Source organism: Varanus komodoensis, unplaced genomic scaffold (genome assembly GCF_004798865.1).
Source record: "Varanus komodoensis strain SLA01 unplaced genomic scaffold, ASM479886v1 scaffold64, whole genome shotgun sequence".
Taxonomy (NCBI): Eukaryota; Metazoa; Chordata; class Lepidosauria; order Squamata; family Varanidae; genus Varanus; species Varanus komodoensis.
In genome coordinates this window covers 1,793,374-1,820,221 of record NW_025336273.1, presented here as the reverse complement: position 1 = coordinate 1,820,221, position 26,848 = coordinate 1,793,374, and the positions used below count along the sequence as shown (strand labels likewise).

The following is a 26,848-nucleotide window of genomic DNA, read 5'->3' as shown; positions in this document are numbered from 1 at the left end:
GAACAGGGGCAAGATGGAAGCTTGCAGCACCCCAAAAACAAAGGTCATGAACTGGAAGACCAAGTCCTTCGTCCTCTTGGGCAACACCATGACTGATGGCACTGAAATCCACCAAGAGGTCTAGGATAGCGATCCCCTAGATTGTTGCTGTTTCGTTGCAAAGTTGTGTCTGACCCACTACGACCCCACGGACAACATTCCTCCAGGCTCAGTGACCCCATCCAGCCTCCTCATCCTCTGCCGTCCCCTTCTCCTTTTGCCATCAATCATTCCCAGCATCAGGGTCCTCTCCAGGTGGCCAGAGTATCTGAGTTTCATCTCCAGTATCTGGCCTTCTCAAGAGCAGTCAGGGTTGATCTCCTTAGCCCCTAGAGAAGCAATGATTAATTGGGATACCCAATGCTGTTTCTGACTCACGTCCAGAACAAAAGCCAGATTGGAAAGGAATTGCAAGCAGTGAGATTTATTTATTCATTTTATTTATTAAAACATTTTATGCCGCCCCATTCGCCGAAACCTCGGGGCGGCTTACAACAAATAAGTTAAATAACATTTTAAAATATATACATTAAAATAAATTACAAATATACCATATAAAATAAGCCACCCTGGCCAGAAAAATTCAATAATATTAACATTTAAAATGCTGCTTGAATAAAGTCTTCGCCTGGTGCCGAAAAACAAATAACGACGGCGCCAGGCGGACCTCTCTGGGAAGTGCATTCCATAGATTGGGCGCCACCGCTGAGAAAGCCCTCCTCCGAGTAGCCACCCTCCTAATTTCTTTCACAGAGGGCTCCTGGAGAAGGGCCTCTCCCGCCGATCTCAGGGGGCGGCTGGGCATATATGGAGGTAAGCGCTCCTTCAGATGGCTAGATGGCTTCTACAAGTAGGTACGGTGCAAAGAGGGTGGACAGGGAGAAATTTTCCTCCCCCTTCTCATAGAAGTCTAGAGTTTGAGTTAAATATACAGCGGAACAACCAGATTCAGGGCAGAGCAAAGGGTGTGATTCTTCAGAGAACATGCCATTTACTGCATTTGTAGCATTTGCTGCTATATAATGGTCGCTGGTTTAGAATGGGTGGGGGTGAGTGGGAAGGTACAGCAACTCAGCAAATAAATCAAAGACAACTCTTAGGCTGTCGCTTTCTGTTTTTTGGACATTTCCTTCCAGGGAAGGTGACCTAGAAACAAGTTTTATGTCTTCTCAGTGCCAAAGAAAGACTTCTTTATTTACGTAGATTTTTAAAATATTTGGCCCGATGGTTTTAATCTCTAAATCTGAGAGGCTCAGTGTTCTACCACTTCCAGTGTATTATTTTACTTGGTAAAAGGAAGAAAAAGTAGAATTTCCTGTTTAAAGAAAGCTGTTTTGGGAGAGTGTGCGGTTGGAGTAGCAGGATACGGAATACCCAACCAAATAATTGAGAACTAAGGATGAAGACAAGATTGATAATAATTTGCCATGCAGTCTCCATGTTGGGGGCTGAAAAATGATGGCACGGGACTTTTGCCGCCATGCCGAATACATGAGTTTCTGGCTAGCCATTGCAAGAGGCAACTGGCTGAACCAGATGGACCCTCGATGTGATTCCAGCAAAACTTTTCTTAGGTCCATACGGTGAAGATGAAGGGTGAAGGTAAATGCCCCAAAGGTGAGCCAAGCAACCTGCGCTGGTCACAGCCCGACCCAGGAATGCCTGGACAACGCAAACCAAACCAAACCAAAGGCCACAGCCATCCCTTTCTGTGTAATGCCAGGAAATCTGTTCACAACATCTTGTGTGCACATTATTTCAAACTGGGACCCTCCGATTTTTGAGGTGATGAGGTCTGCCATGCTGCTTTAACCAGAATTTATTGCATTCAGACTCCGCTTTGCTGAATGAAAAAGAAGCTCATTCTTCCACGGAGCTCTATGTGGCCCAGGTCCCTCCTTTAATGCCAACACGAGGAGGTCATTTAAATTGAGAGACAGCCCGAGGCCAATGGGGGGATTTGAACCCAGGTTTCTATAGCCCTAGTCTGCCTACCTAACCAGACTGGCTTCCCTAACACTGGGAAGCCCGAGGCCAATGGGGGGATTTGAACCCAGGTTTCTATAGCCCTAGTCTGCCTACCTAACCAGACTGGCTTCCCATCACACTGGCTTCCCTAACAGTCTCACGGATGCTCATAAAGGTGCGTAAATGTGGGCTGAGGAACAATTCTGAGTGGGTACCTGAAAGGAAACAACACTAAGCCTTCAGATCTTCTATTTGGAACACCAGTTAGGAGGAAAAGGGACCTGTCCAGAGGAGCGATATACTGAATATTGTTACGCTGATGTGGCGCTACACAACTGCAAGAGCAACCAGGTTTGCCCAAGCCATAGGGTTAGTTTGGCCCGGAAAGGGCAAATCCAGTCAGGCTGGCCAGCTACAGCAGCGCGAGCTGAACACACTTGCTTCAAGTGGAAATCGTTAGCTCAACAGATGTTTCCCAGCAACTGTCTGCATCAAAGCCCTGCCGGAAAATGTAGCCCAGTTTCCCTCTCTCCTGCCGCCTTTAAAGACAAAGCACTTACTTTGATTAAAATACACTTAACAGATGCAAAATATAAATATCAAACTTCCAACAGTTAAAAAGAGAGGGAGCAAACAGAGCAGCATATTGCTGACAAAAGTCACAGCTGCTAAGGGATGCATCACAGAGAGAAAAGGAAGGAAATGGGTTAAGTATTAGCTTAATTTCTCAAGCGCAAGACTGTATAACTCTGGACCCCTTTGGGCTGGGATGCATTTTAAACATATAATGGTGGTTAGCCCAACTCAGCCATTTTTTTTTCACCTGATATGCTCATTCCCAGACCCTTCCCAAACCAGGACGATTGCAATGATTGTCTTGATTCTGACGGCTTATTCTGAAGGATGAATAAATTCCCTGACTTTCTCTGCAAAGATCCGATACTGAAACAACAAAAAAGGAGATTTTTGAGGAAGTACACAAAGTTGGTTTGCACAAGATACAGTCCTTGGAGCGTGCACATAATATAAAACCTGGGTTACTCCTTGCTAAAGGCTTGATATAACCACAAATTTTGCAACCTCCTAGGAATAGCAACTCCCTTGGGCATGCCAACGGGGCCCAGCAAAACCGCAACCCACTATTTAAAAAAAAAAAAAAGCCTGGGTTCCCATGAATGAGTCAGCATGCTCGTTGACCTGACTAATCCACTCCCTGCTTGGTTCCTCCTACCAAAAGAAGTGGGTAATTAATCCATGGATGGCTGCACTGTAACAATGGGTTACATCTGAACCCAAAATGCTGGCTTGTCTTTACAAGCCAGAGTTGACATCCCCAAACAAACCCTGAGTTACCACTCAGTATAAAACAGCTGAGGTTAAAAAATGCATCTACAATCGTCTTCCGTTACTACTATCAGGACTAGAGCCATGCTGGCTGAGCATGATGGGAGCTGTAGTCCAACACATCTGGAGTATGCCTGGTGGGAAAAGGCTGTCTTAGTAACATCTGGGATGAGTTCCTGCAATGCATTATGCCAGGCGTTCCCTCTGAAAAGTCTTCGCAGACATCCGTTGAGCCAACCGAGAATGTTAGCGGTTCATTTTTTACATTCACATTTTAAAAGGGTGAATCTGACGGATTCCTAATTACTGAACATATTCATTTTCTCTGCTCAGAAGTAATACTGGAATTTTTAAACTGGGCATGTCGTCAGTCATCTCAACTTTATGGAAAGATGAGTTAAAAATATTTTACAAGGTCTGGGGGCTCATCCTATTACCGAGTCCAATGGAAAATGGAGAAAGTAGTTTGCCTATGCAAATGCTCAGACCCAGTTTTCCCCAACATGGTGCCCCCAGATGCGACGGACTACAAGACCCATCAAGGCTGGCGATGCTAAGAGTCGTAGGTCAACACATCCAGAGGGCCCCAGATGGGAGACGGCTGAGCCAAGCCCGTCTCGCACGGCAGCTAAAGCCTTCTCCCACCTCACCCTCGGAGCATTTCTCCTCCTCGATGCTTTAGTATCGGCACGATGCTGAGTCAGTATCTAAATATTCCCAGAGGAAGAATCAGAGTGTTTGAATCTAATGCACAGGCTTCCATTAATTGTTCCAGGGGGCAAAAGGGAAATAACACTGTGTTTAGAATAAAAAAAAAGTTTCAGATAATCCCAAGCTACACTGCACGGCTCAGCCACACGACTGCTCACTCAGAAAACCAGCGAAGCACCGTGTGAGCGCCTGTTTGTGTTGGCGACGGCACCAGTCTGTCCTGGTGAAGCGGGGCACCCAGGTGAGGCATCCCAGGTGCTAAGAGGAGGCGGCAGCGGCTCCCTACCACCGTCTCACCTCCCTTCCAGGCCAAATCCAGCCCAGATGCCTCACAAATGCTGCAGCTCTGCCTGCAAAGGAAATACTTTGCAGAAAGCTCCTGCCTCCATTGTTAGAGGTTCCACCCTAGCAACGGAAGAAAGGGCCTCAGAGAAGCCGCCAACAAAACAGGACAGACAACCCCTCTTTCCTATCCATCACAACCAAACCCTGAGCCCGCAAGTTCCCTCTCCTTCCAAGCCCCATGGCCACGCAGCTTGAATCGGTTTCCAATTTATTGTTCGGTAAACTAAAATCTGCAGTGATAGATTTTATTTTCCTGGGCTCCAAGATCACCACAGATGGGGACTGCAGCCAAGAAATTAAAAGACGCTTGCTCCTGGGGAGGAAAGCTATGGCAAATCTAGACAGCATACTAAAAAGCAGAGACATCACCCTGCCAACAAAAGTGCGTATAGTCAAGGCTATGGTTTTCCCAGTTGCAATGTATGGCTGTGAAAGCTGGACCATAAGGAAGGCTGAGTGCCAAAGGATTGAGGCCTTTGAATTGTGGTGCTGGAAAAGATTCCTGAGAGTCCCTTGGACCGCAAGGCAATCAAACCAGTCAGTCCTAGAGGAGATCAACCCCGACTGCTCCTTAGAAGGCCAGATACTGAAGATGAAACTCAAATACTTTGGCCACCTAATGAGAAGGAAGGACTCCCTGGAGAAGAGCCTGATGCTGGGAATGATCAATGGCAAAAGAAGGAGGGGACGGCAGAGGATGAGGTGGCTGGATGGGGTCACTGGGGTGGTGGGTGTGAGCTTAGGTGGACTCTGGGGGATGGTGGAGGACAGGAAGGCCTGGAGGAATGTTGTCCATGGGGCCGCGATGGGTCGGACACGACTTCACGACTAACAACAACAACAAACTAGCCGAGCATCACGGCTGCTAGTTGTGAATCATGGCTGCTGGTTCTGTTGTGAATCCGGGTTGTCTTTCTCCCAAGAACTCAGTGCTCTCGGTTCACATGCAATGCTAAATGTGGGAACACGGGAACCCAGAGCTCAGAAAGGGGGAAACAAGTGTGCGGACCGGAGTACCAGTGGGCAGCGCAGGATTGGTTTGGAAGTCCTTCTAACAGAAAATGTTTTCAAGAAGGCAGAGAGCCAAAAAGTGCCCCTTTTCTCTCTTGCTCTGTTAGCCAATGCAAATAAAAATGAGCTTGTAACTGTTTGTGGAGGTTGGTCCTGCCAAAATAGAAAACCTGGGAGATGCAAATATTGAAACAACATGTATTTTCTAAACTTGGAAATACAGTTAAGCGAGCTGTGCATGAGACAGTGTGAAGGTATATATCTTATGAACAGGACTGCCCACCAGGAACAAAATCTCGTAATTGGTTATATAGTTGCCTGGTAGAGCTTTTATTAGTCAAATTCAAACCAAATCATTGGAAAAACACAATAATGACAGCTTCTTCTCATTCTACTATACACATATATCACACATCACAAAACTTGCATTAATTTACAGAGCAAGCCTATGGGCAAGAAGCTCAAATGATGGGACATTTTGACTTTGGAGTCTTCTGTCCACCCATGTAGAACAGTCAGCCAAGTTTAAATTGCCTCCAAAATAGAAGTGTCCGTATTTTATAAACTGGATCACACAGCACTTTCAAAATCACCTCTTCTTGGGGTGGGAACTGGGGATGAAATGCCACGGTGCCTGTGCAGCAATGGAACTGACCCCCTGGCCGAATGGGTTCCATGCAGCCCCCCAGATCTCTTCCAAAGAATTAGGAAACTCTCTGGAGCAGCCTGGAGATAGCCTGGTCAAGACAGAGGAAGGAAGGAAGGAAGGAAGGAAGGAAGGAAGGAAGGAAGGAAGGACGGACGGACGGACGGAAGGACGGAAGGAAAAGTCCTGTTGCATGAGAAGTCGTGTGACATTAGCTACACTCCTGGGAAGTAGTAGGTCTTCCAGGAACATCTGAAGAATTTTCAAAATATGCTTGGACTATGCCAGTTGGTGCAGTGGAATAAGGTTCATGTTTTAGGAATGTATTCTTCTTTATGTCCCATGTTGAGCTCTGCACGGCCCTGAGGTGTTTTCATGCCACATTCCCTTCATGCTTGTAGGTCATTTAGCCCTAATGACAGTTTATTCAAGTAGTTTATTTAATTTTTATACTGCCCAATAGCTGAGGCTCCCAGCTATATAGTAGTTCCTGGTAAGAAAAAGGAGAAGATTCCAAGGAAATAATAATGCTATATATAAATATGGCAATATTGTAGTTCAACCATTAAAGCCCACCTGATTCACAGCTTCTGACTCATATCCATTAACTCAGGTAACTTTCCTGACGGGCAGCTCCAATTTATGTGCAGCTTCAACAAATAGAATGCTGCATTATATCATGCTCAGGTAAAATATTTGATGTATATGACTGCCCATGTTTGTGCGAGACCTTGCCCTGGAGAGGTGGAGGACTGTGGGGTCTGCCAGTGCCGAGCAATGAGGCCTCCCACACAAGACGCCCTTCAAAAATGTAAGACCAGGACTTCTGGGTCATGCCAAGAAACCGTTTGAATCCAACACCGTACTTCCAAAAATCTCTGATCAGTGATCAGAGAGAAGTATGGTGGTCCCTTTTCCTGTCTCCTCTCCAAACCCTGGGAGGATCAGGGCCTGAGGAGCGGGACCAAGCTTCCGCGGGCCAGAGGCTTCCCTGCTCCAGCCTGTCCTGAATCTTCGGCTAATCAGCTCCTTTGGAACGGGAATCTTGTGCGCATCAGTCCCCCACACATTCCAGTTTGTGTGACAAAGACCGGGGGGGGGGGACGGGGGGGGAACGACTTCCCTGCTTTGCTTTCTCCATATTATGCGTTAATTGTATGTGCCTCCAACACGCTGCCTTGCCCAATTTGCTTTCTCTCCATCCTACCATGGAGTCACATGCTCCTGTTTTATCTGCCCGACCAGAACGTAACTTGTGCGTAGCAATGGCCTCGGTCCAGGTTTGGGCTGTGTAAGGAAGCGTGGCCCGTGCCCACACTTGGCTTGGCCAAAGGCGACACCATGGCAACAGGTCAGGGTCACCTGGGGTTTAGATTTAAGGCCCTCGTGGTTTCCCCTTCACATCTGCCCCTCATAAACATCTCAAGCTTGATTTGTTGGAGCCAATTAAAACCAAGCCACCAGCAGAACCTTCGCAAACCAGCCGTCCAACTCAGCTGTTATTCCTTAAATATTTAACATACTGCAAACGCTGAAGCCGCACACGCCCAAGATAGCTAAACGACAGGCGCAGCGTGTACCTCAAAGGAATAAAAACAACTTTTTTGCCTAGAAAGCTAAAGGAAACGAGATCCACTGGAATTGTTTCATTGCATCATATTTCAAAGCCTCATTCGGGAGTCAGAAGTCAGCAATATAAGACGTTTCTGCCGTCTCCACTTTCCTAGATCTTCTTGCCACTAACAATCTGCTACTGTTCTGGCCTTTAGCTCTGTACCACCTCTCCACCTACCCACTGCTTAAGTCATAATTAGTATTTAGAGACAACAGGCCTTTGGCTACCAGATCCTAGGATGGCCTTCCCGAAACGGGTGCTTTCAAAATAGGGAGGGCTGAGGGGAACTGAGGTTATCCCACCAGATTGAGGAAATCCTCTGCAACTTCTCTTCATCTTTACCCCACACAGACCCAAGAAAAGTGTCTGGATGGTGGCAGCGTTTTCCTGCTTGTCCAGCAGGGTCTGGACAAGCTGCAGTGAAGATGTCTGCAGCCTACTAGCAAATGCCACCATCTCACGGCCAAGAGCCCTTCCTTCCGAAGGGAAGTGCATGAGGGCAGGTCTGTTCGTTCACTGGCCTCAGCAAAACTGGCCCTCGCGATCACGGGCCGGCATCTCTTTGCGCTTCAGGAGCTCGACTCAGCCACCTGTGCTGCACAGGTGCAGGGGTTCGGGTCCCGAACCCCTGGGCTCCCCAAGCTGCTGGCAGGGCCTGGGCTCTTCTAGCTCGGCCTCCAGGCCCAGCCCCTTGGAGAAATCCCTGCCATTATCTCCAATCTGGGATGAGCGATAAGGTGGGGAGGGCCATGGGGGACCTGGCCTGAGCCAGGAAAAGCAGCTATTCCGCCCAGCACCACCCTGGAAATATTGAGCAGCGTGCAAAAGCCTGGGACCCAGCCGGCTCTGGGACGAGCAGAGGCGGCCAAGTGCTCTCTGCCTCTTTCAACCCGGGGAAAAGCAGGAGGCCTGGCAGGGGGCAGTTTGTTCTGCACTCCTGGCCTTCTGGGTTGAGCAGGCTCAGTCGTCTGATCCAAGCTAGATGCGCAGTGCAGCAGAGACTCCCCTCTCCTCTGCAGGCAATAAGGGAGAGCATTCCTGACGGAGGAAGCAAGCAAGCCACATGCAAACATCTCCATCCCTGGCTCCCTGCAGATAAGGCTGCCTTATCTATTCAAAACTTACAATGGCCTAGAAGGGGAAATGATGTGAAAGTGGCTAACTTCATCTGGGCAGCAGCACAGGGGAGCCGGCGAGGCGAGTCAGCCTGCGCAGCGGACGGCAGGGTCGCCTTAGGCTGGGGGCCACAGTCGGGCTCCCCGCCTCCAGATCCGAAGGAAGCTTCAGGCAGGCTGGCACGAGGCAAAGGAAAGCGATCAACCGGATTTCCCGAATTAGGTGCCTTCGGAGGCCCAGGCAGCAAGAAACGCCGACGGGAAGCCAAACTGCGACACAGGCCTTAAGGAAGTTCGTACTGCAGCTGGTCCTGTACAGTTGTAAGGCCCTGGATTTGCTGCTGTGTGATTATTATTATTATTATTATTATTATTATTATTATTATTATTAGCACATTTCTATGCCGCCCCTTGCCGAAGCCTCGGGGCGGCTTACAACACAATAAAATACAAAAATAACAATATAAAATTAAAATTAACAATATAAAATAAATAAAAAATAAGGTTTTTGCAGGGAATTTGCGCGATATTCTACCAGCTACCCTTGCAACAAAGCACTTCAGCACATGCCAATGCCCAGAATATTACCTTGCAATTTCGGAAGAAAACTTAGGGAAAGGCTGAACACCCCCGGAGAGGCTTTCCTCTCACATAACAAGGTTTTCCCACCCTGCCCTCCCCCTGCAGTCCTGTACACCCCCAAGCTCTGCTCTAAAGCACCCAAAAAAACTCCTGGGAGAGGTGGAATGACCTTGCCCATTTGGTGGAAGCTGCTCCAGAGCAGCAAAGTTAACTGATACTGCACTTAAGTCTAGTACAAGCTCGAGGGATGCCCAGCAGCTGCTCCGCCCAGTACCCTGCAGATTCACTGTAGATTTATAAAACTTCACCAGCCAGCAAGTAATGCATTAAGAGATAATGGGAAAACATTTTTTAAAAGGTATTCTTGCTATTCTTATACATTACATTTAATAAATCACATTCATCTGTTGTGAGCAATGGTTTCCTGTATTAGTAAGTGGCCTGCACTTGAAAACAGCAGCTGTGTCCGCGGAGGCACAGCTGGAGCGCCCGGTGACACAGGCCCTTGCAGAAAAATAAAAGGGCTGGCTGGGTGGAGATCAGAAGAGCCCCCAGCCCCAAAGCTTGCGCCAGTGACACGGCTATTCTGGAAAATTTTGCACTGGGGGATTTCTGGGAAATTTCCCAATGCAAATTAGTTAAATTTTCTTAGGGCTATTTGCACAGGAAAATGATCCATTTACACTGGAAAAATTTCCAACACAAATCGGGTTATTTTGCCCAGGAAACTTTTCAGTTTGCACTGGAAAATCTTCTGATGCCCTGAAGGAAAGGGAGGCAACTCATGGCTCTCCAGATGCTTTGACCTACAACCCCCATCATCCTGCCCCAGGGGCTATGCTCATTAGAGGTGGTAAGAGCCACAGGTCTGCCTCTGTCCTAGAGATCTACTTGATCTATTTTACTTACATTACTTTGTAATCAACAAAACTGAAAAAGCAGCCCATGGGTTTCTTTTTTTGCCCCAATGCACCACCTGAAATATTTGAGTAGGGGAATTTGTAGCACAACTGATGTGACGAAAATGTTACATTATGTAGAATTTTCGACTGGGGAACCAGTGCAGTGTCATGGTTAAGAGCGCAGGACTGGGACTCGGGCGGCCTGGGTTCTGGTCCCCACCCAGCCATGGAGCCAACTGGGTGACTTTGGGCCAACCACAGACTCTCAGCCCGGCCTACCTCACAGGGTTGTTGTGAGGCTGAGACTAAGAGGAGGAGGAGGAGGCAAGTTATATAAGCTGCCTTGAATTCCTTGAAAGGAAAAAATATAAATAAATAAGTTACCAAAAAGCAAGAATAGCATGTACTTCTCTTACATTGCTTAAATTTAAGGAAAAAGCAAAGTACTAAGAACTGTTGGCACACTAAACATTTTCAGCATGATATACTGAGAATCACCCATATATTCCAAGACAGTTCAATTTCCTTGCAAGGCTTCCGGGACATGCCGCTATCACAATTTATTAGTTCAGCTTCCATTTGAGACAAATATGTATTTCAGTGGCATATATGTATTCTCGCGATGTCATATATGTATACTTGCTACAGATAAAAACCTGAAAAACATAATCATAGACTAGTAGAGTTGGGGGGACACCAAAATAATTTAGAATAGCATAAAAGTACATTAAAAGTTCCCTCGCTCACAAAAAAACGGTTTCGCAATGGAAGACCTTGATGCTTCCCAGCTTAAAGGTCTGCAAGACAAGGGGTAAAGGAACTTTGCTCTCGGGAGGAAGGTCCTACAAGCCCAGTTCTGTACGCATGCAGGGTCAAGGGTGCTATGCAGGGGCAGAGGTGGGTCTCGGCAGGCAGGGGGACTGGGCCCCGAGGGGCTCAGCCTGATGAGATGCATTTTGAAGGCCCCTCACACAAACGAAGAAACACACAGAACAACCATGTCCGGGAGTCTCTCCCCAGTACCGCCTGCTGCTCTTTGAAACTGTACAGCCAAGACAACAAACAGGAAATGAACGGCCTTTTTAATTAAGCGCCTGCAAGTAGCAGCCTTCATCATTTTTACTTGGCAAGAATGAAAGTTTAGGGCTCTTCTTTCACCAGAGCTGGAAAAATCCATGTTCCCTGGGGCAGAAATGCAGGCTGCAGCATTTACTCCCAATCTAAGAAAGAAACAGCCTAAAGCCACACTGACGCGCAGCAGTATTTTTGGGGGACAAGCTTGGAATGAGGGGAGCAACGTCTCACACCTGGGGGGCCATCCCTGCCGTTGCTAAGAGCTTGTGTTAGTTCCAGAAAATCTCACGCCAATTCCTAGGAATTTGAAATATTTGTCTAGGGCTGCTTTTAATTCCTTGATTGTAGGATTAGGAACATTCCTCCTCCAGGCTGGGGGAGGAAAAAACACTGGCGCAGCCAGCCAACAGGTCGCTTTGGCTAGCCAAAGGGCCCCGAGCCACCCCTGTTCTTTGTGGATGCCGGAGCAGGTACAGAATAAGAGACGGGTTAAAATTATATATCAATGCCTATAAATGGTGTGTGTGTGTGCGGGGGGGGGAGAGATGCCGGCCCTCTTGTCTGGATTCTCTGTCAAAAGGGCAGACGGTCCAGCCCAGAGGGAACGGGGTGCTGCCTTCTGGTCGGCCAGAAGCAGATGCTGCCTTTCTGTAAAACGGGCTTATAAAGAAGATACAGCAATAAAAGTCCCCTATAAAATGCTGGGTTACGTGGAGATGGAAAACAGCCCTCCTCGCCTTTGTCTCCGGCGTAAAGGGACATGGACAGAGATGTCAAGGAAGACAAAGAGAAAAGTATCTTGCGTGGTCCCCAAGGATCTCATTAATTAAAAATCTTCCTTTCAGCTGGAACTCTGCTGTATTCAGGATGGAAATGAAGTCCCAATTTTTAATCTTGCATCTGTTTGGTAGCCGTGTGATTCCCATGAGCTCAATGGTGCTCTCTTTGCAGCACGCTGGCAAAAATGACAGCCGCATCTTGTGGAAGAGGGCAAGTGGCCCTAAACGACACCAGCGAATCCTACTAAAGTCGAGATGACCAGGTCCTGAATAACAAGACTGAGAATCGCAAAATGCTTGCCCTGACAAATAAGACATATTCAGGATTTTAAACTGGAGAGAGAGTAAAAGGTTATTTATACACCTGGAAGGTGAGGCGGGGGCGGGGGGGGGGGCAAAACACTGAACAGCTTCTAAATTGTCTTGCCTTTACTGGAATTGTATGGCAGCCCACAGCTAAGGAATGGGCTCTAGGGCTGAGGGGCCAACTGATTCAGGTGAGGAGCATCTGGGACCAAGAAAGTCAGATGCTCAGAAGCCCAAGTCCCGGCCTTTCAGTTTAATGATTGTATTCCTCAAATGCTTCACAATGCCTCCATCTTTGTTGGATCAACCGGGTTGGCTGCAGAGCACAATACTGTACAGCACAAAGCGACTCTCAAAGCAAGAAACCAACGGACAAACTTGCCATTCTGCCAACTCAGTTGGTCTACAGCTGGGTTCCATCAGATACTTGGGATTCTGGACACACCTTCATTCAAGAGCACCAGAGGTTCCCACCAAAAGGCCTGAGATACGGATACAGAGGAATGCCTGGGGAATACCAGGATGTGCTATGCTGTTTCAGGGAGTTACCAGATTGATGTTCTTTCACAGGCAGAAGTTTTCATCAGAGTTATGCAATTATTAAAAGCATCTTCGGACAGGGCTGGAAAAACACCTGCTGAACTCTTGGAGAACATCTGGCTGCACCAAGGTACCACAATAGTCCACGCTCAAGGGTTGTTGTTGGAATGTGACTCGCTGAAACACGGGTTGTTGTGCTGTCTGAACCTGGCTGAGCTGACATGCCACGGTTTATTAATCACAAGAAATCTGTCAGGAGCAGATCACTCCCCTCTGCTCCTCTCTCTCTCCAGCAGCCTCAGATAAGACCTTACAAGCAAGCCCTTTCTAAGGAGCTTCGGGGGTTACAAAACACCCCAAACCAAAGCAGCATTCTCCTTGAGGCACGGGAGAAGCATCTGCCCATGTGAAGCACTGGATCCCAACTGGAATTTCCCCTCCTCCCGTCCCCTTCAAAGGGCCCCATCTTCCAAGCTCAGGAGGGTTCTTGCTGCTTGAGGGCTAGAAGGTGGGAAGGCAGGCTCATTTGGTCTATCCTCTCCTGACCAGGTCAAGGGACTCTCTCTTAATCTCCTAATCCTCCAATTCCAAAATCTCCTCTTCTTCTCCCAAGGCAGGCTGGTTCTCAACACTCTGCCTGAGATCCTTCACTAGGTAACCATGAAACATCAAAGTCATCTGCCCTTCCCCCATCTTCGTCTCGTCCTTGGAATTGGGTGAATCTATCTGAGCGGACTGTGACGTGCGAGTGCCCCTGCTCTACACAACCCATGAAGAGAACTCAGGGTTTGTGGGTGGGCAGCAAACTCTGGGTTGTTCGTCATGGCTTATAACCTTGGCTGGGTTCAGACAACACACAAGTCCACATTTCAACAACAACTCTTTCCATGTTGTCTGAATCCAGCCCCTGCCTGTCAGCAAAGAGCCAATGCTGAACTAGATGGACCATTTAATGGTCTAACCCAGAATAAAGCAGTTCCCTGTGCTTCTAGATGGCGAGGATATTGATCCAACTGGATCAGTGCTGCATTATCTGGCAGGAAGTGGTTTTCCAGAGTGTCATTGCTGCCTTTCCCCTTTAGGTGGTGATGGGGAGGGGAGGGACACAACAGGGAAACTTCTGCATCCAAGGCATGCCCCACCACCACCCAGCCGTGCTCCTCCTCCGTTTACTAATTATTATTATTATAACATTTCTATGTCGCCCCTTGCCGAAGCCTCGGGGTGGCTTACAACACAATAAGATACATTGAAATACAATAGAACATAATAAATTACCACTAAATACAAAAATACAAAAATACACTGAAATACAATAATATAAAATTAAAATTAACAGTATAAAATAAGTAAATAAAGAATATAGGAGGAGAAAAGAGAAGGAAGAAGAAGTTGCCCTGGCCAGATCATATATTTTAACAATTAAAATGTTTAAATAAAAAGGTCTTTACCTGGCGTCGAAACACCAGTAACGACGGTGCCAGGCGGACCTCTTTGGGGAGTGAATTCCATAGGTTGGGCGCCACCGCAGAGAAAGCCCTCCTCCGAGTACTTACTCTCCTAATTTCTTTCATGGAGGGTTCCCAGAGTAAATAAATTTACTTATTTATCCTGTTGGAAGAGCCACATGGCTCTCTGGACAGTTTACACAGTCCTTTCCCTCTCCTCTCACCGCAGCAGAAAAGTCATCCTGCGAGACCCAAAGCCGTAGCAGCCAAACGGAGATCTAGAGTCACCTTGCGCAACCTGGGACTGTGACTCCCAATGTTAAGGACATAAGCAGAGCTGTGCTGGATGAGACAAAGATCTGCCTAAGTCCAGTGTTCTGGCCATGCAGTGTCCACAGAAAGCCCACCCATCATCTCCCTGCCCATGGCCCCAGTTCAACTCCTGATGGGAACTGAAGTCTAAAATGTGTGGAGGTAACCGGGATGGGGCAGGCTGATCTACGAAGCATGTTCTCCAGCCCCGAGAACTTGAGGTTGCTTGCTAGTAAAGGAATTGGCATGTGGGACGGAGAGGACGCTCTTCTCTTTGAAAGGCCCAAGCCTGGCTAATGCAGGGACTCCGTACTGCCTGGTTACAAGCACTGGTGTCTCATCTCAAGCATCCCTTCTGTACATGAAAGGGCCTCTTCAGGCTTGAGATGCATCTGCAACCCCTCAAAAGCTCCTGGCAGCAAAGCAAAAGGGGAACTGGATAGGCACGGGACGCATGGCTCCAGTCACAAGATCTGCATAGCACGGGTCAATAAGATTCATTTCACCGTATTGTATATGGACCACTCGGTCTTGTCACCTGCAGCTGCCTCCACCGCAGCAGAACTAGAGATCAGATGCACAGCAGGCAGGCTGATGCTTCTCTTTTGCCCCTCTCTGACTTTCATGAAGGCGATTCACATTTGAAATCTGAATGTTGCTTCCGTATGAAAGACAAAAAGGAACACTGGCATTTTCTTTGGTCTGCTTCCCTGGTTTGAGATTTTGCATAAGTAAAGACTGCCCTGAGCAATGTGTGCTTGGATAAGTCTGGGTGGGATTTGTTTACTGCTGGCCTCGTCTGCAGACTTCAGTTTGCAGACCAGAATTACCTGTTGGAGACATTTTCAGTACACGTGATCCCTCCATAAGGATCTTGGGTGCCCATCAAGGATTAGATCATGGCTGGTTTTTGGGGTTTTTTTTAAGCGTAGACACACCTATGAATTTCTTTAATAGGCACTTCGGAATTGCAAAAGCCGTTATGCACAAGGTTAGACTGAGTTAATGTGTAACAAAATTATGCTTCAGGGCTTTCATAAGAGACCTTAATATTTACTCAAAGCAAACAGTTTCTTCAAAATGAAATACTTAAGAAGATCAACTCAGCAGCAAGCAGCTCCAGTCATAAATACCGATTCTTGAGTGCTGCCATCTCAGGTATTATGTTTTCTTGATTTTAGAAAAACAATCACAGGAAAGGTTTTTAACCTAGGTAGTATAAATCCAAAAGAAAATTCAAACCAAGAAAGAAAGAAAGAAAGAAAGAAAGAAAGAAAGAAAGAAAGAAAGAAAGTCCATTCCTATTCTGCCAAAGTCTGAGAGATAATTATCTTGTATCTGCCAACAGTACATTTTAAATGTGCTTTAATTCCACTCCTGAGCCTTAACTTTAATTGCTTTACTCTGCAAACCACCTTGGAAGTTGACTGTACATAAATAACGTTAAAACATTATAATAAATAATTCACTTTGTGTTGACATTACTGTGCCGAATTCTATGCAGGCGGGGCTGACCTTAAAATGGGTCAGAAATTGTGGCTAGTACAACCACGGTGGACATTTTACAGACCACGTAACACCGCTCTGGAAAGCTTTCCACTGGCTTCCTATGAATTTCTGAGCCAAATCCCAACTGCAGATTCCTACATAAATCTTAGGGCCGGGATACCAGAAAGATGGCCTCTTCCCACAGCGGTTATATTTTCTTGAGCATGTGGATCTTGCCATAGCTCTTGCATTTTAAAATTACTGCAAGTTGCTCCGAGTCGTTCTTAATCACCCCGAAAGCTTCAGCTACTGTGTGCTATAAAAATGAAATAAAGAAAGAGAAATCTATGGAAGATGACAAAGGAGGAGGAGGAGGAGGAGATGCCACATCAGCTTTCACAGAGGAGAGCGCACCTTGTGAGATGCGTTACACACATACGGAGAAAAAAGTAAACGCAGCATCTGGAAAGAGTCTCTGTTGATTATTACACACTCTGAAATAGCAGAGGCTAAACGTCCTCATTCAACGCTGCATGAACCTTGCAAACATTCAAGAGATCCAGTTAAGGGGCGAAAGCACAGGAAGAGGCAGGAAAAGAGGGAATCCGGAAATCAGGAATTCCCATTCTGCTGCCTCCTGCTTTCCTGCCTTTCCTCCTGCAGAAGTGTTCCAGGCGTGCATGCATGCATGCATGCATGAGAGATGCAGTCCTCGCTCCAGGAGAACATGCTGGGAGCGTGCACATTTTCCAGGTGAGGAAATAGTGCTGATGTAAGCATACCACTGGGGGCTTTCTACGCGCTCACTCACATCCAACATTTCTTTTCGCTGCTCAGCCCACTGAGCAGATGTTTCCACTGTCTGCCATGACCTCCACATCCACCGGCGTGATTAACCCTCATAACACCCTGCATTATATCATGCTAGTCACTATTATGCTGTTGAGTTTGGGCATTCTCAGAAGCCAAGGATTCATGAATGGGGAAGGACTTTATTCCAGATCCCTTGGCTTCATTCATCCAACCACTCTAGCCACTGACCCAGAATTTTGAAAATCTGGGCTTGTCTACTTGATCGCTTCTATATGGCTCCTCCTGCGAGGAGGAACAGCAAAACACACCCGGGACTTTCCATCTGAGGTTTGTTTAGTGGAGCATCCAAACCAGGAACTTTGTCTTAACTCTTCCTTGACAAGGCAGAGTCACGAGCTAAGAAGAAACCCAAGTAAATCTGCTCCCAGAATCAAGGTTTGCTTCCAGGATGGATATAACACAATTTGCTTCACAATTAGATATGATGATAAACTGGGGCAGACTTAACGGAAGAGGAAGAAGCGAGAACCTGGAGAATCGGGGGCTCTTTGCTTCCCTCCATTCCGCAGTTTGTGGTGGTGTCTGTGGACAGACTGTCCGCCACCTCTACCATCAGGGAGGGCCCACAGCTCGGTGGTAGAGCATGCGCAAATTTCCAGATGATTGATGGCACATCCCACTAATGAGGATCTCAGGCCACAGGGGTGGACTTCAGACCAATCACAGAACAAGCCAGAATCTGGCTTCTAGATGGGCCCAGAGTCTGAGCTGGACTAAGCACCTACATGTGTCTTGCTGTGCTTCTATGTCTGTTCTTTTTGTAGACTGAACCAGGAGATGCTGCACTTGCATGAATTTTAGTGAAGGAAGTGAAAAGACGCACGCTCTCCAGTCACTTCCACGAGGCCACGCATGACTTATCACGCTCCTCTTAGCCACAGCTTTAGAAAGTAAAAGAAAAGAAAAAAGGGGAAAAAAGCCTTATTTGCTTCAGTCTTTCGTCTTCGGGAAGACACGCCAGTGGTGCGACCATTTTGGCTCCCTCCTTCCGCACCTTTTCCAGTTCACGTACTTACTTACTTATTTATTTATTAAAACATTTTTATGCCGCCCCATTCGCCGAAGCCTCGGGGCGGCTTACAACAATAAATTAAATAATGATTATAATAAGTTAAAAATGTAAACATTAGAATAAAATACAAACATACAATATAAAATAAGCCGCCCAGACTGCTAAGTGGGCTGCATCCCGCAAAGCCCTGCGAGAGAAAGGACCGGAGCCACCTGGTCTCCCCCTGCCCCCGCTTTACCTATGCAAACTTTCTCCAACCTGGTGCCTGGGAAATAGGGGTGTTGCAGCCCAGCACATCTGGAGAGCACCCGGTTGGGGAAGGCAACTCTCTGCAGTGCATTCTGGTCACACTCCATCCTGCACCTGGAGGGCAAAGTAGCCAGGTATGGACGGACCTGCCAGAAGACGGTTGGCTGGGGTGTTCCCATTCATTTTACGAACTGTTGTAGCTGAGTTATTATCTATGGCAGCCTATACACAATAGATTATCTACAAGCTACGGTGGAACAGTATGAGTCATTAGCCTGCAACAGATCAATGAGCAATTGATTCTGAAGGTTTATCAATTACAGGCTATTATACTGCTGCCTGGAGGCTTGTGATTTAAGCATTTCTGATCAAAGCAGTCAGCTATGACAGAGCTTTGGAAGACATCAAGGCTTCCTGCTCAGCCTCATGATAAAGAACAATCTGCAGACAAAAGCTTAATTTAAAATGAGAAAGTGGGGCAGGGTATATATTTGTAACTTCACATGGCCCAAATGTTTTAACACCACTTCGGATTTCCTTTCTAGCCAGGATGATTTCAGCTGCAGACCAACCCGTCAGAGGGATGCCACGTTGGCCAGATCTTATGGTCTTTCCTCCAGTCCACATACTCTTCTCCTAGCCCAATCACACAATAATCTACTTATAACTGGCAAGGGGTAAACTCTTTCAGCTTAAGGGTCAGGCCCAATTTCAGAGGAGATCTGGATGGCCACATTCCAGTCATGGCCAGGTCTGGAGGCCACAGGGACAATGAGAAATTATTGGCATATTCCATCCTAAAGCTCTTACAGCCGGGAACTAAGCTTTAGGAGAGGCATTTCAACCTTTTCAAACAGGAGGAGTGGGACCTGCCAAGAACAGGAAGAACATACGAAGTTGGCAACCAAAAGAAAGGGTGGAGGATGAGAAATTTGCCCTGTGGTTTGAGGTTCTGCACCTCTGAACTAACACCAAGCATTCTGCTGCCCACCAGACCAGTCCCTGAGTGATGCCAGCAAATATCTGTCTGCACAAAACTCAGCACTGGGCCTTGCTTAGATGCTTGCTCCCACACGTCAGAACAGATTCCTGCCTTGTGGTCACAATAGTCAAAATCAATATAAATATACATGCAGGGAGGAGAAGACTGATATTCAGATTGCAGTGGGGCAACGGGGGGGGGGGTCAGCAACGACAATCCTGACCCCTCACCCTTTGACCCTTCTTGACACCTTGCAAGAGGCCCATGTTGGTCCTCAGCGTGAGGACCTGCCTCCTTCTCCTGGCACTACTGATGAAAAGCCCCGTCTATTTTCCTGCGCTCTATAACCCAACAAGAGCTTGCAAACTTCCGGCCCTGAAATCAATCCACAGGAATCTTTTGCCGCTGCCTGAAAACTCCTGCATTGCAGTGAAGGATCTTTCCATAGAACAGCAGCGTCTCTTGCCACTGCCTGCTGCAGAGGTTTTGTCCTTCTCCTGAAATCTCAAACACACAATTCTCTTCTTGCTAAAGGAGCTGCTACAGCGGCTGCTAATTTATGATCAACCTTGGCACAGTACGGGATTTCCTGATAGCAGTGGAGACGGGGCTACACAGCTCAGGACCTTCTAACCAGCCAAATTCCTCTTGTCTCCTGCATGTCAAGCCCAGGGGCTGTTCTCTCCAACTACAGCAACGCCCGCCCGTGGATTTTCAACTCCACACTGGAGCTTTCAGGCTATTTATTTAGAAAGCGGGATGCCTGCCAGTGTACAAAGCACACCACCTGCCTTATGATCTTGTCAGGGAAGTCTGAACTTTGCCCAATGTTTCAGCAACTTGACTTAGTCCACAGAAGGGAAAGTTTCGGAGCAAAGCGGGGCATTACTCAACCTGGTTCCGCCACCCCCCCCCCCCACAAAGCCGTGGATTCTAATTACATGTTCCACAGCAATGGCCCATGATTCCCCTGCTGGCAGAACTCTAACAGACGGCCTCAGAAAGAGTAATTTGTGTCCTTGTGGTTTTATAATAATTGGCCAGGACTCAAGCGGCATTTAGCTGGGTACTATCTTCCCTGAAGCGCTTCAGAGGAGAAACTGAGGGATGTGGATGAAGAATTTCCCGGCAATTTCAGAAACATCCCACGCAAAAGACAGCAATGAGAAGTCAAGGGAATCCAAGAAGCGCCAGATAAAAGGCGCCGGTCCACAAGAGGGAGCACACGGCCGTGGAGCTCTGCACGGACAGGGGAGGCAGGTCTGTCTCTACCCTTGCTCTTCGCAGGCAACCAGCCCGGCAGCAAAGAAAACATTTCCTGGCAGATCACATGAAAGCCTATGGGATTTCCCATAGCAGGACCAGGCACAAATTTCCCCATATGGAGGGACTCCCTTGGGATTTCGCTAGATCTTGCTCACCGGCATAGCCAGAGGAGTCAGCCTCAGGACTTGGGTTAGATGCCCTCTGAGATACCTTCTAATCCTACAAATTTATTCATATAGATATAGAGAGAAGAGCGAGAGAGAGATCGTTGTCTACCTTCGAGATGAACGGGGAACTTTATTTGGCCTCCAGGGCTATTTTCAAAACCCTACCACTCAATCTGCTAAAGCTGTGCAGAACTATACTGAAACAAGAGCCAAGGTAAACCAGATCCCGCGACGTACATGGAAAAGACAAATGTTATGTGCACCATCTTGGATTCTGCATCATCCTATGATGTGATACATGCTTCGAGGCCCCTCTCCACCTCTTGAATTCTTGGGTCTCGCATTCTCGGCATTACTCACACATTAAAACTTCACAGCCGTAAAAGTTAGAAACATTTTTAAAAGGGAAGCAAAAGGAAGCATAGAATCTCCCCAGACTGCATTTTGCCGACGGTGCACTTTCTCTGCCCTGCTACAGAAGGCAGCGCCAGAAGCTTGATTATAGGTCTTTGTTTTTATCTCTACCACGAGCCACGGACGTCATATGTGCCTTCAGCTAACAAAACAGCTGCTTCTGAAGGAGCTGCAGCAGCTTTCATACACAGCTCTCGCATCCCCACACTAGAATCTGATCCCTCCTCACTTGGCACCCATGTGGATCAGAATCCCAGAACCACACGCTTTTCACTTCCAGATTTATGTTCTCTAGTGCAGAGGAAACGATGCACAATCCACGGCTAGTGGAAGTTAAATTCAGGCTCCATAACTTGCTTAAACCAGGATTAAAGCAGCATTGCCCGGAGCTAAAAGGGCCCATTTGCAAGAAGTGCACAGCTGTACATGAAACGATATACTCTCCTAAGTGCAACAGGGATGTGTATTTCCCAGAGAACTGGTCAATATGAGGTCAGAGATTAATGGAAGCCGATACTAAGCCTCCAATATATTTAATCAAACTCACAGTGAGTTTCAATGCCACGTATCATCTGGGAGCTACATTTCCTTTTCATTTATTCCTTTTCTATACCAACCAACCGCCAAAGTGCTCTAGGAGGTTTGCAAACAATACTAACTCTCAAAAAACTTAATATGAAATTTTTAGCAAGTGCAATTCATACACCATTTTTAAACAGTTACAATAAAATGCAGGGCCCATCATATATAGTCAAACACCTGAGAGCAGAAGGTTGTAACCTGGCTCCAAAGTGCCGGCCGTGTTGGCACTGGATAGAGCTCACGGCGGGAAGCACTCCTCATTCAGGGGGCCACGACCAAGAAGGCCTTCCGAGCCTACCTTAAAGGAAGCACTTGGGGGAGGGCGTCAGGGGTGGATTGTTGTGTCTGGGAAGTGTCACATCAGGAGAAGTGTTCCATCCCATGGTGCAGTCCCAAGCCGTGTCAGGCTTCATAGGTCAAAACCAGCACCTTGACTTTGGCCCAGAAATGCGTAGGCAGACAGTACGAAAAACAGGCTGGAATTGGTGCGACGCGTTTAATCTTTCCGGCCCCTGCTATCAACCTGGCTGCTGGAGTCTGCGCAAGCTGCAACTTCCAAACACAATTCAAGGACAGACACACACAGAGTACTCCCCTAACGGAGACCTTCGACTAGCATAATTTACTAACTGCCTGCCATTCCAATACAGGACTAGCTCTCTGGGCCATCAAGCCCAGGATTCCCTACTCTGACTCAAAGGACGTCTGGGATACAGTTCCCATGCCATTCCAACTCTCCCTGCTTTTAGAAAAGGTGGCAAGTCAGGCCTCTTCTGGGACTTTTACACTGTTGTTTAAGGATGGCCAGCTGCTGGTTTTAATGTTTTGTGAGGCTGTTTTTTTCTTGTTTGGAGCACTAATACACTGGCTTGGTGGTTTTGACAGACTGTTGATAGGAAAATAGGCTGCAGTCTCGCTCGGGAATCTTTAACTAGAAGCACTGGGGTGAGGTAGGGAAACAGCATGATTTCCGCCACTCAGCTTTGCATCTTCTTCCTCATCCAGTTACCATGGAAGAGACGGCTGCTCCTGGCTACTAGTCACAATGGCTAATTCATAATTCTGGACACCAGGCCTCTGCGTACTAGTTGCTGTGGAGTTGGGAGCCACTGTTGATTTAGTAAGTCAATTTGTATCTGCCTTTCTACCAAAACTTAAATTGTACAGAATTGCACCAAATCGAGCAAATAAAACTCCTCCAGTGCAAACACAGGACAAAAGCATTCACCTCTATTTTTTCCATTAAAAGTCTCGTTACATTCAGCAAGCATCCGTATGCTACAGACCATAATATTCAGGGACACACCACCAGCTGTCTTCCAATTGACAGCTACTCCTCCTCTCTTATACCCCACCTACCAAATTTCCTTCAAAGTCTGAATGCATTTCCTTCAAACAAGATGACGTTTGAACTTGTCTGAAAACTTGCTGTCACATTTAAAACAGTCATATTTTATGACCTGGAAAAAGCAAATGAGCTTGAGTAATTCCTCACACTGTGGTTGGAAACTTTTTTTTTTTTCCGATTTATATCCTGCCTTTTTCCTGCAAAGGGCTCAAGGCAGCTTACACCATTCTCCTCCTCCATCTTATCCCCACAACAACCCTGTGAGGTAGGTTGGGCTGAGAGTCTGTGACTGGCCCAAAGTCACCCAGTGGGCTCCATGGCCGAGCGGGGACTCGAACCCGGATCGCCTGAGTCCCAGTCCCAGGCTCTTAACCACGACACCTCACTATGCCAAACTCGCATTTGGACCAGAGGAGAGGCAGAGAGCTAGGCGGGGAAGCTTGTTCATTTCTATAACTCCTGGCGCATATTTTCACCACCTTACAAAAATGTAGCTAAAATGGGAACCCTCATTTTAGGTCGGGAGCAACTTAGCCGGAGCATCAACCACCCGCTTTTGCCCCTCTCCAAAAGACCTTCGGAGCCTCTCCCGTGCCCCAGTTCCTGCCAGCAGCGAACCAATCCCAGCAGCGATGTCATTGCTCTTGACGAAAACATACCTGGCATCTCCTTTCGAGAGGTTAGTGTTCACGGGATGCAGAATAACCTTGTTTGCATCTACGTCCACCACGCATTTTGTGTGCAGATCCATTTCTGTTAGGAAAAGGCAAGGAAAAGGCAAATGTCACAGAGCGGTCTTCAAATCCCAAATCGTTCGTATTCCAGCCTGGATGCTTCGGCTGAGCTTGCCAGTGTGGCCCCACAACCGCATGCACAATTGCATCTCCGGCTCTTCCCGCCAAGGTCCGTGAGCCACAACTGCTGTAGGGCCATCCTGGCGGCTTCTGAAGAGCCAAGACTGGTCATTTATTTATTTATTCGGAATTTGTGTATGCCATCCCATTCGCATGAGCCTCGGGATGGCTACCAACATAATAAACGAACACTCATATAAATAAATACATATAAAATCTCGATTCACCCTGGCTATATATTTTTTTTTTTCAAATTGCCAGGACAGCGCTTGCAAAGGCCCCTTTCAGCTGGCAAGGGAGCAGAAAAGCTGGTCCTTAGCTGGAGGTGGTTAATACCAAGCACGAGCCACGGATGCTTCTCCTCCACCCACCCACCCCAGTCCCCCATCTCCATTACACCCAGTACACAAACTTTCCCCAACCTTGTGCCCTCCAGATCTGCTAGACAAGAGCTCCCAGCAGCCTTCTGTTTTTGAGTACGATTCCGGCATGCATCTGCCGTGCAAATGGCGTGCGCTTTAAGGCCTTCCTAGCAGAGGCCCCTCATCTGGGGAACTCCCTCCCAGAGTTTTGTAGGCCACTTTGGAAGGAAAAGCAATACTCTGAAAAGTGGCACAGGCACAGGCGGAATATGTATAAACAAACAAACACAACTGGTTGTCTAGCTCAAGGGTTGGCAACCTTTAACACTCAAAGAGCCATTTGGACCCGTTTCCCACAGCAAAGCAAACACCGGGAGCCGCAAAACTTTTTTGACCTCTGAAATGAAAATAACACTGCATATATTGCTTTTTACCTTTATGCTATGTATAAAGAAACTATAGTGTGCTGCATTTATGAAACGGATCGGCGGCTGTGCCGTGCCAGCGCGGGTTGCAGACCGGGGGCTGTGACACGTATTTTGAGCGACGGAGCTGCAGCAGAGGGATTCAAGAGCCACGTGCGGCTCCGGAGCCGCGGGTTGCCGACCTCTGGCCTAGCGGCTCTTTCTCAAACTTTCATTCCAAGATTCAGGGCAGATGACAATATTAAAAAGAAACCAAAGGTATGGTCACTGCCAGGCTAGATAAAACCATATTAAAGGCTCATTGCCAGTTCAGTCATAAACTTGGCCAGCAAAAGTTCTCCCAACACTTCCTGAAGAACATCTGAGCACACTCTTCCTCAGCCTGGCTAGGGATGGTGGGAGTTGGAGTCCAATGGGCTGCCAGGCTGTCGTGCCACGCCAGGGAGCAGAGAGACCAGGGTTCACTGCCCACTGGCTGGCCTAGGGCTAAGCCAACCTACCTCACAGGGATGTTGTGGGAATAAAATAGCCGCATGCGGGTGCAGGGACTATATAGCCACCTTCAGAGCCCCAGAGGATCAAAGTGCAACGGAAAATAAATGGCGATCCTGCCTAATCTTGGAAGCTAAGCAGGGTTGGGCCTGGCGGAGATCTGGATGGGTGACTCCAGTCCTGCCCTGAGCAGGCCGTTGGACGCAGCGGCCTGCTGGGCCCCTTGCAGCTCATGATTCTACGCTTCTTTTGCCATTTCCACCAGATCACGACCACGTCCTGTTTCATTACCTGCACGTTTTCCTTTCTGGGCTGCCTTTGTGTTTTTATCCACGAAGAAGAGCGACTCAAGGGACACAAATGGTCAACCGACCAACACCTGGAGCACTTCTTCCCCAGACTCGCCCACAGAGAAACTCTGGCGCTTCCCGAATGTTGCTTATTTATTTATTTATCGGTTTATATCCTGCCTTTTTCCTACAAAGGGCTCAAGGCAGCTTACATCATTCTTCTCCTCCATCTTATCCCCACCACAACAACCCTGTGAGGTAGGCTGGGCTGAGAGTCTGTGACTGGCCCAAAGTCCCCCAGTTGGCTCCATGGCCGAGCGGGGACTCGAACCCAGATCCTCTGAGTCCCAGTCCCATGCTCTTAACCACCACACCACACTGGCTCTCCCCGTTACCTTATCCCCATTCCTCGAGGAACGGGGTGCGAGGTGCGAGCAATGGAAGAAGTGCTGGGCTTCTTCCGAGGAGATGTGGGTCCAGACCCACACGCCACAGCACAGGGCTAATGTGAGGACAGCGTGGGGTCCATCCCGAGCCCCTACGAGCGGTGGCGGGGAACCTCTGCTCAAAGGCCAGCCTCCGTTTTAGGGGGGCTCTTGGGACCATGCTCCAGTGGGAGGCAAGGCTAGAGGTAAACAGTGCCCACCCGAAAAGACAGCAAAAAAATCAACAGCAGCATGTCGCACCTTAAGGTTCCTGCTTCAGGACCTGCGAAGCCTTCCACGAAACACGCCACCCCCTGAAGATGGGGGTGGCGGGGGCTCTTCACCACCCCAGCCCCACCAGCTTCCCCCAGCTCTTGCCCCTCCTGCCCAGAAGAGGGGGTCTCTTAATTCTCGGGGTCCCCCTGCTTCACATCCACTGTTCTTGCTGCTTTCTTTTCAGGGGTGCTAAAGGGCCGGCAACCTTTGCACAGACACATCCAGGGAAAAAAAGCCCTAAACGTTTAAAGCCCTAAACGGCTTGGGTCCTGGTTACCTGAAGGAGCGCTTACATCCATATATGCCCAGCCGCCCCTTGAGATCTGCGGGAGAGGCCCTTCTCCGGGAACCCTCCGTGAAGGACATTAGGAGGGTAGGTACTCGGAGGAGGGCTTTCTCAGCGGTGGCGCCCAACCTATGGAACGCGCTCCCCAGAGAGGTCCGCCTGGCGCCGTCGTTATTTGTTTTTCGGCGCCAGGCGAAGACCTTTTTATTTAAGCGTCATTTTAATTGTTAACAATATTTACTTATTTATCTGGCCAGGGCGACTTCTTTTCTTTTCTTTTCTTTTCTTTTCTTTTCTTTTCTTTTCTTTTCTTTTATAAC

At 47.8% G+C, this 26,848-nt stretch overlaps 1 protein-coding gene across 1 annotated transcript in view; it reads right to left on the bottom strand.

The window, feature by feature from the left end:
• The window catches only part of KIF13B (kinesin family member 13B), a 161,069-nt gene that overhangs the window by 123,565 nt on the left and 10,656 nt on the right, over positions 1-26,848 (bottom strand). Inside the window, exon 2 of the mRNA XM_044450339.1 lies at positions 23,778-23,871. Coding sequence (XP_044306274.1) covers positions 23,778-23,871 — 94 coding nt within the window. The remainder of the gene's footprint in view (positions 1-23,777; positions 23,872-26,848) is intronic.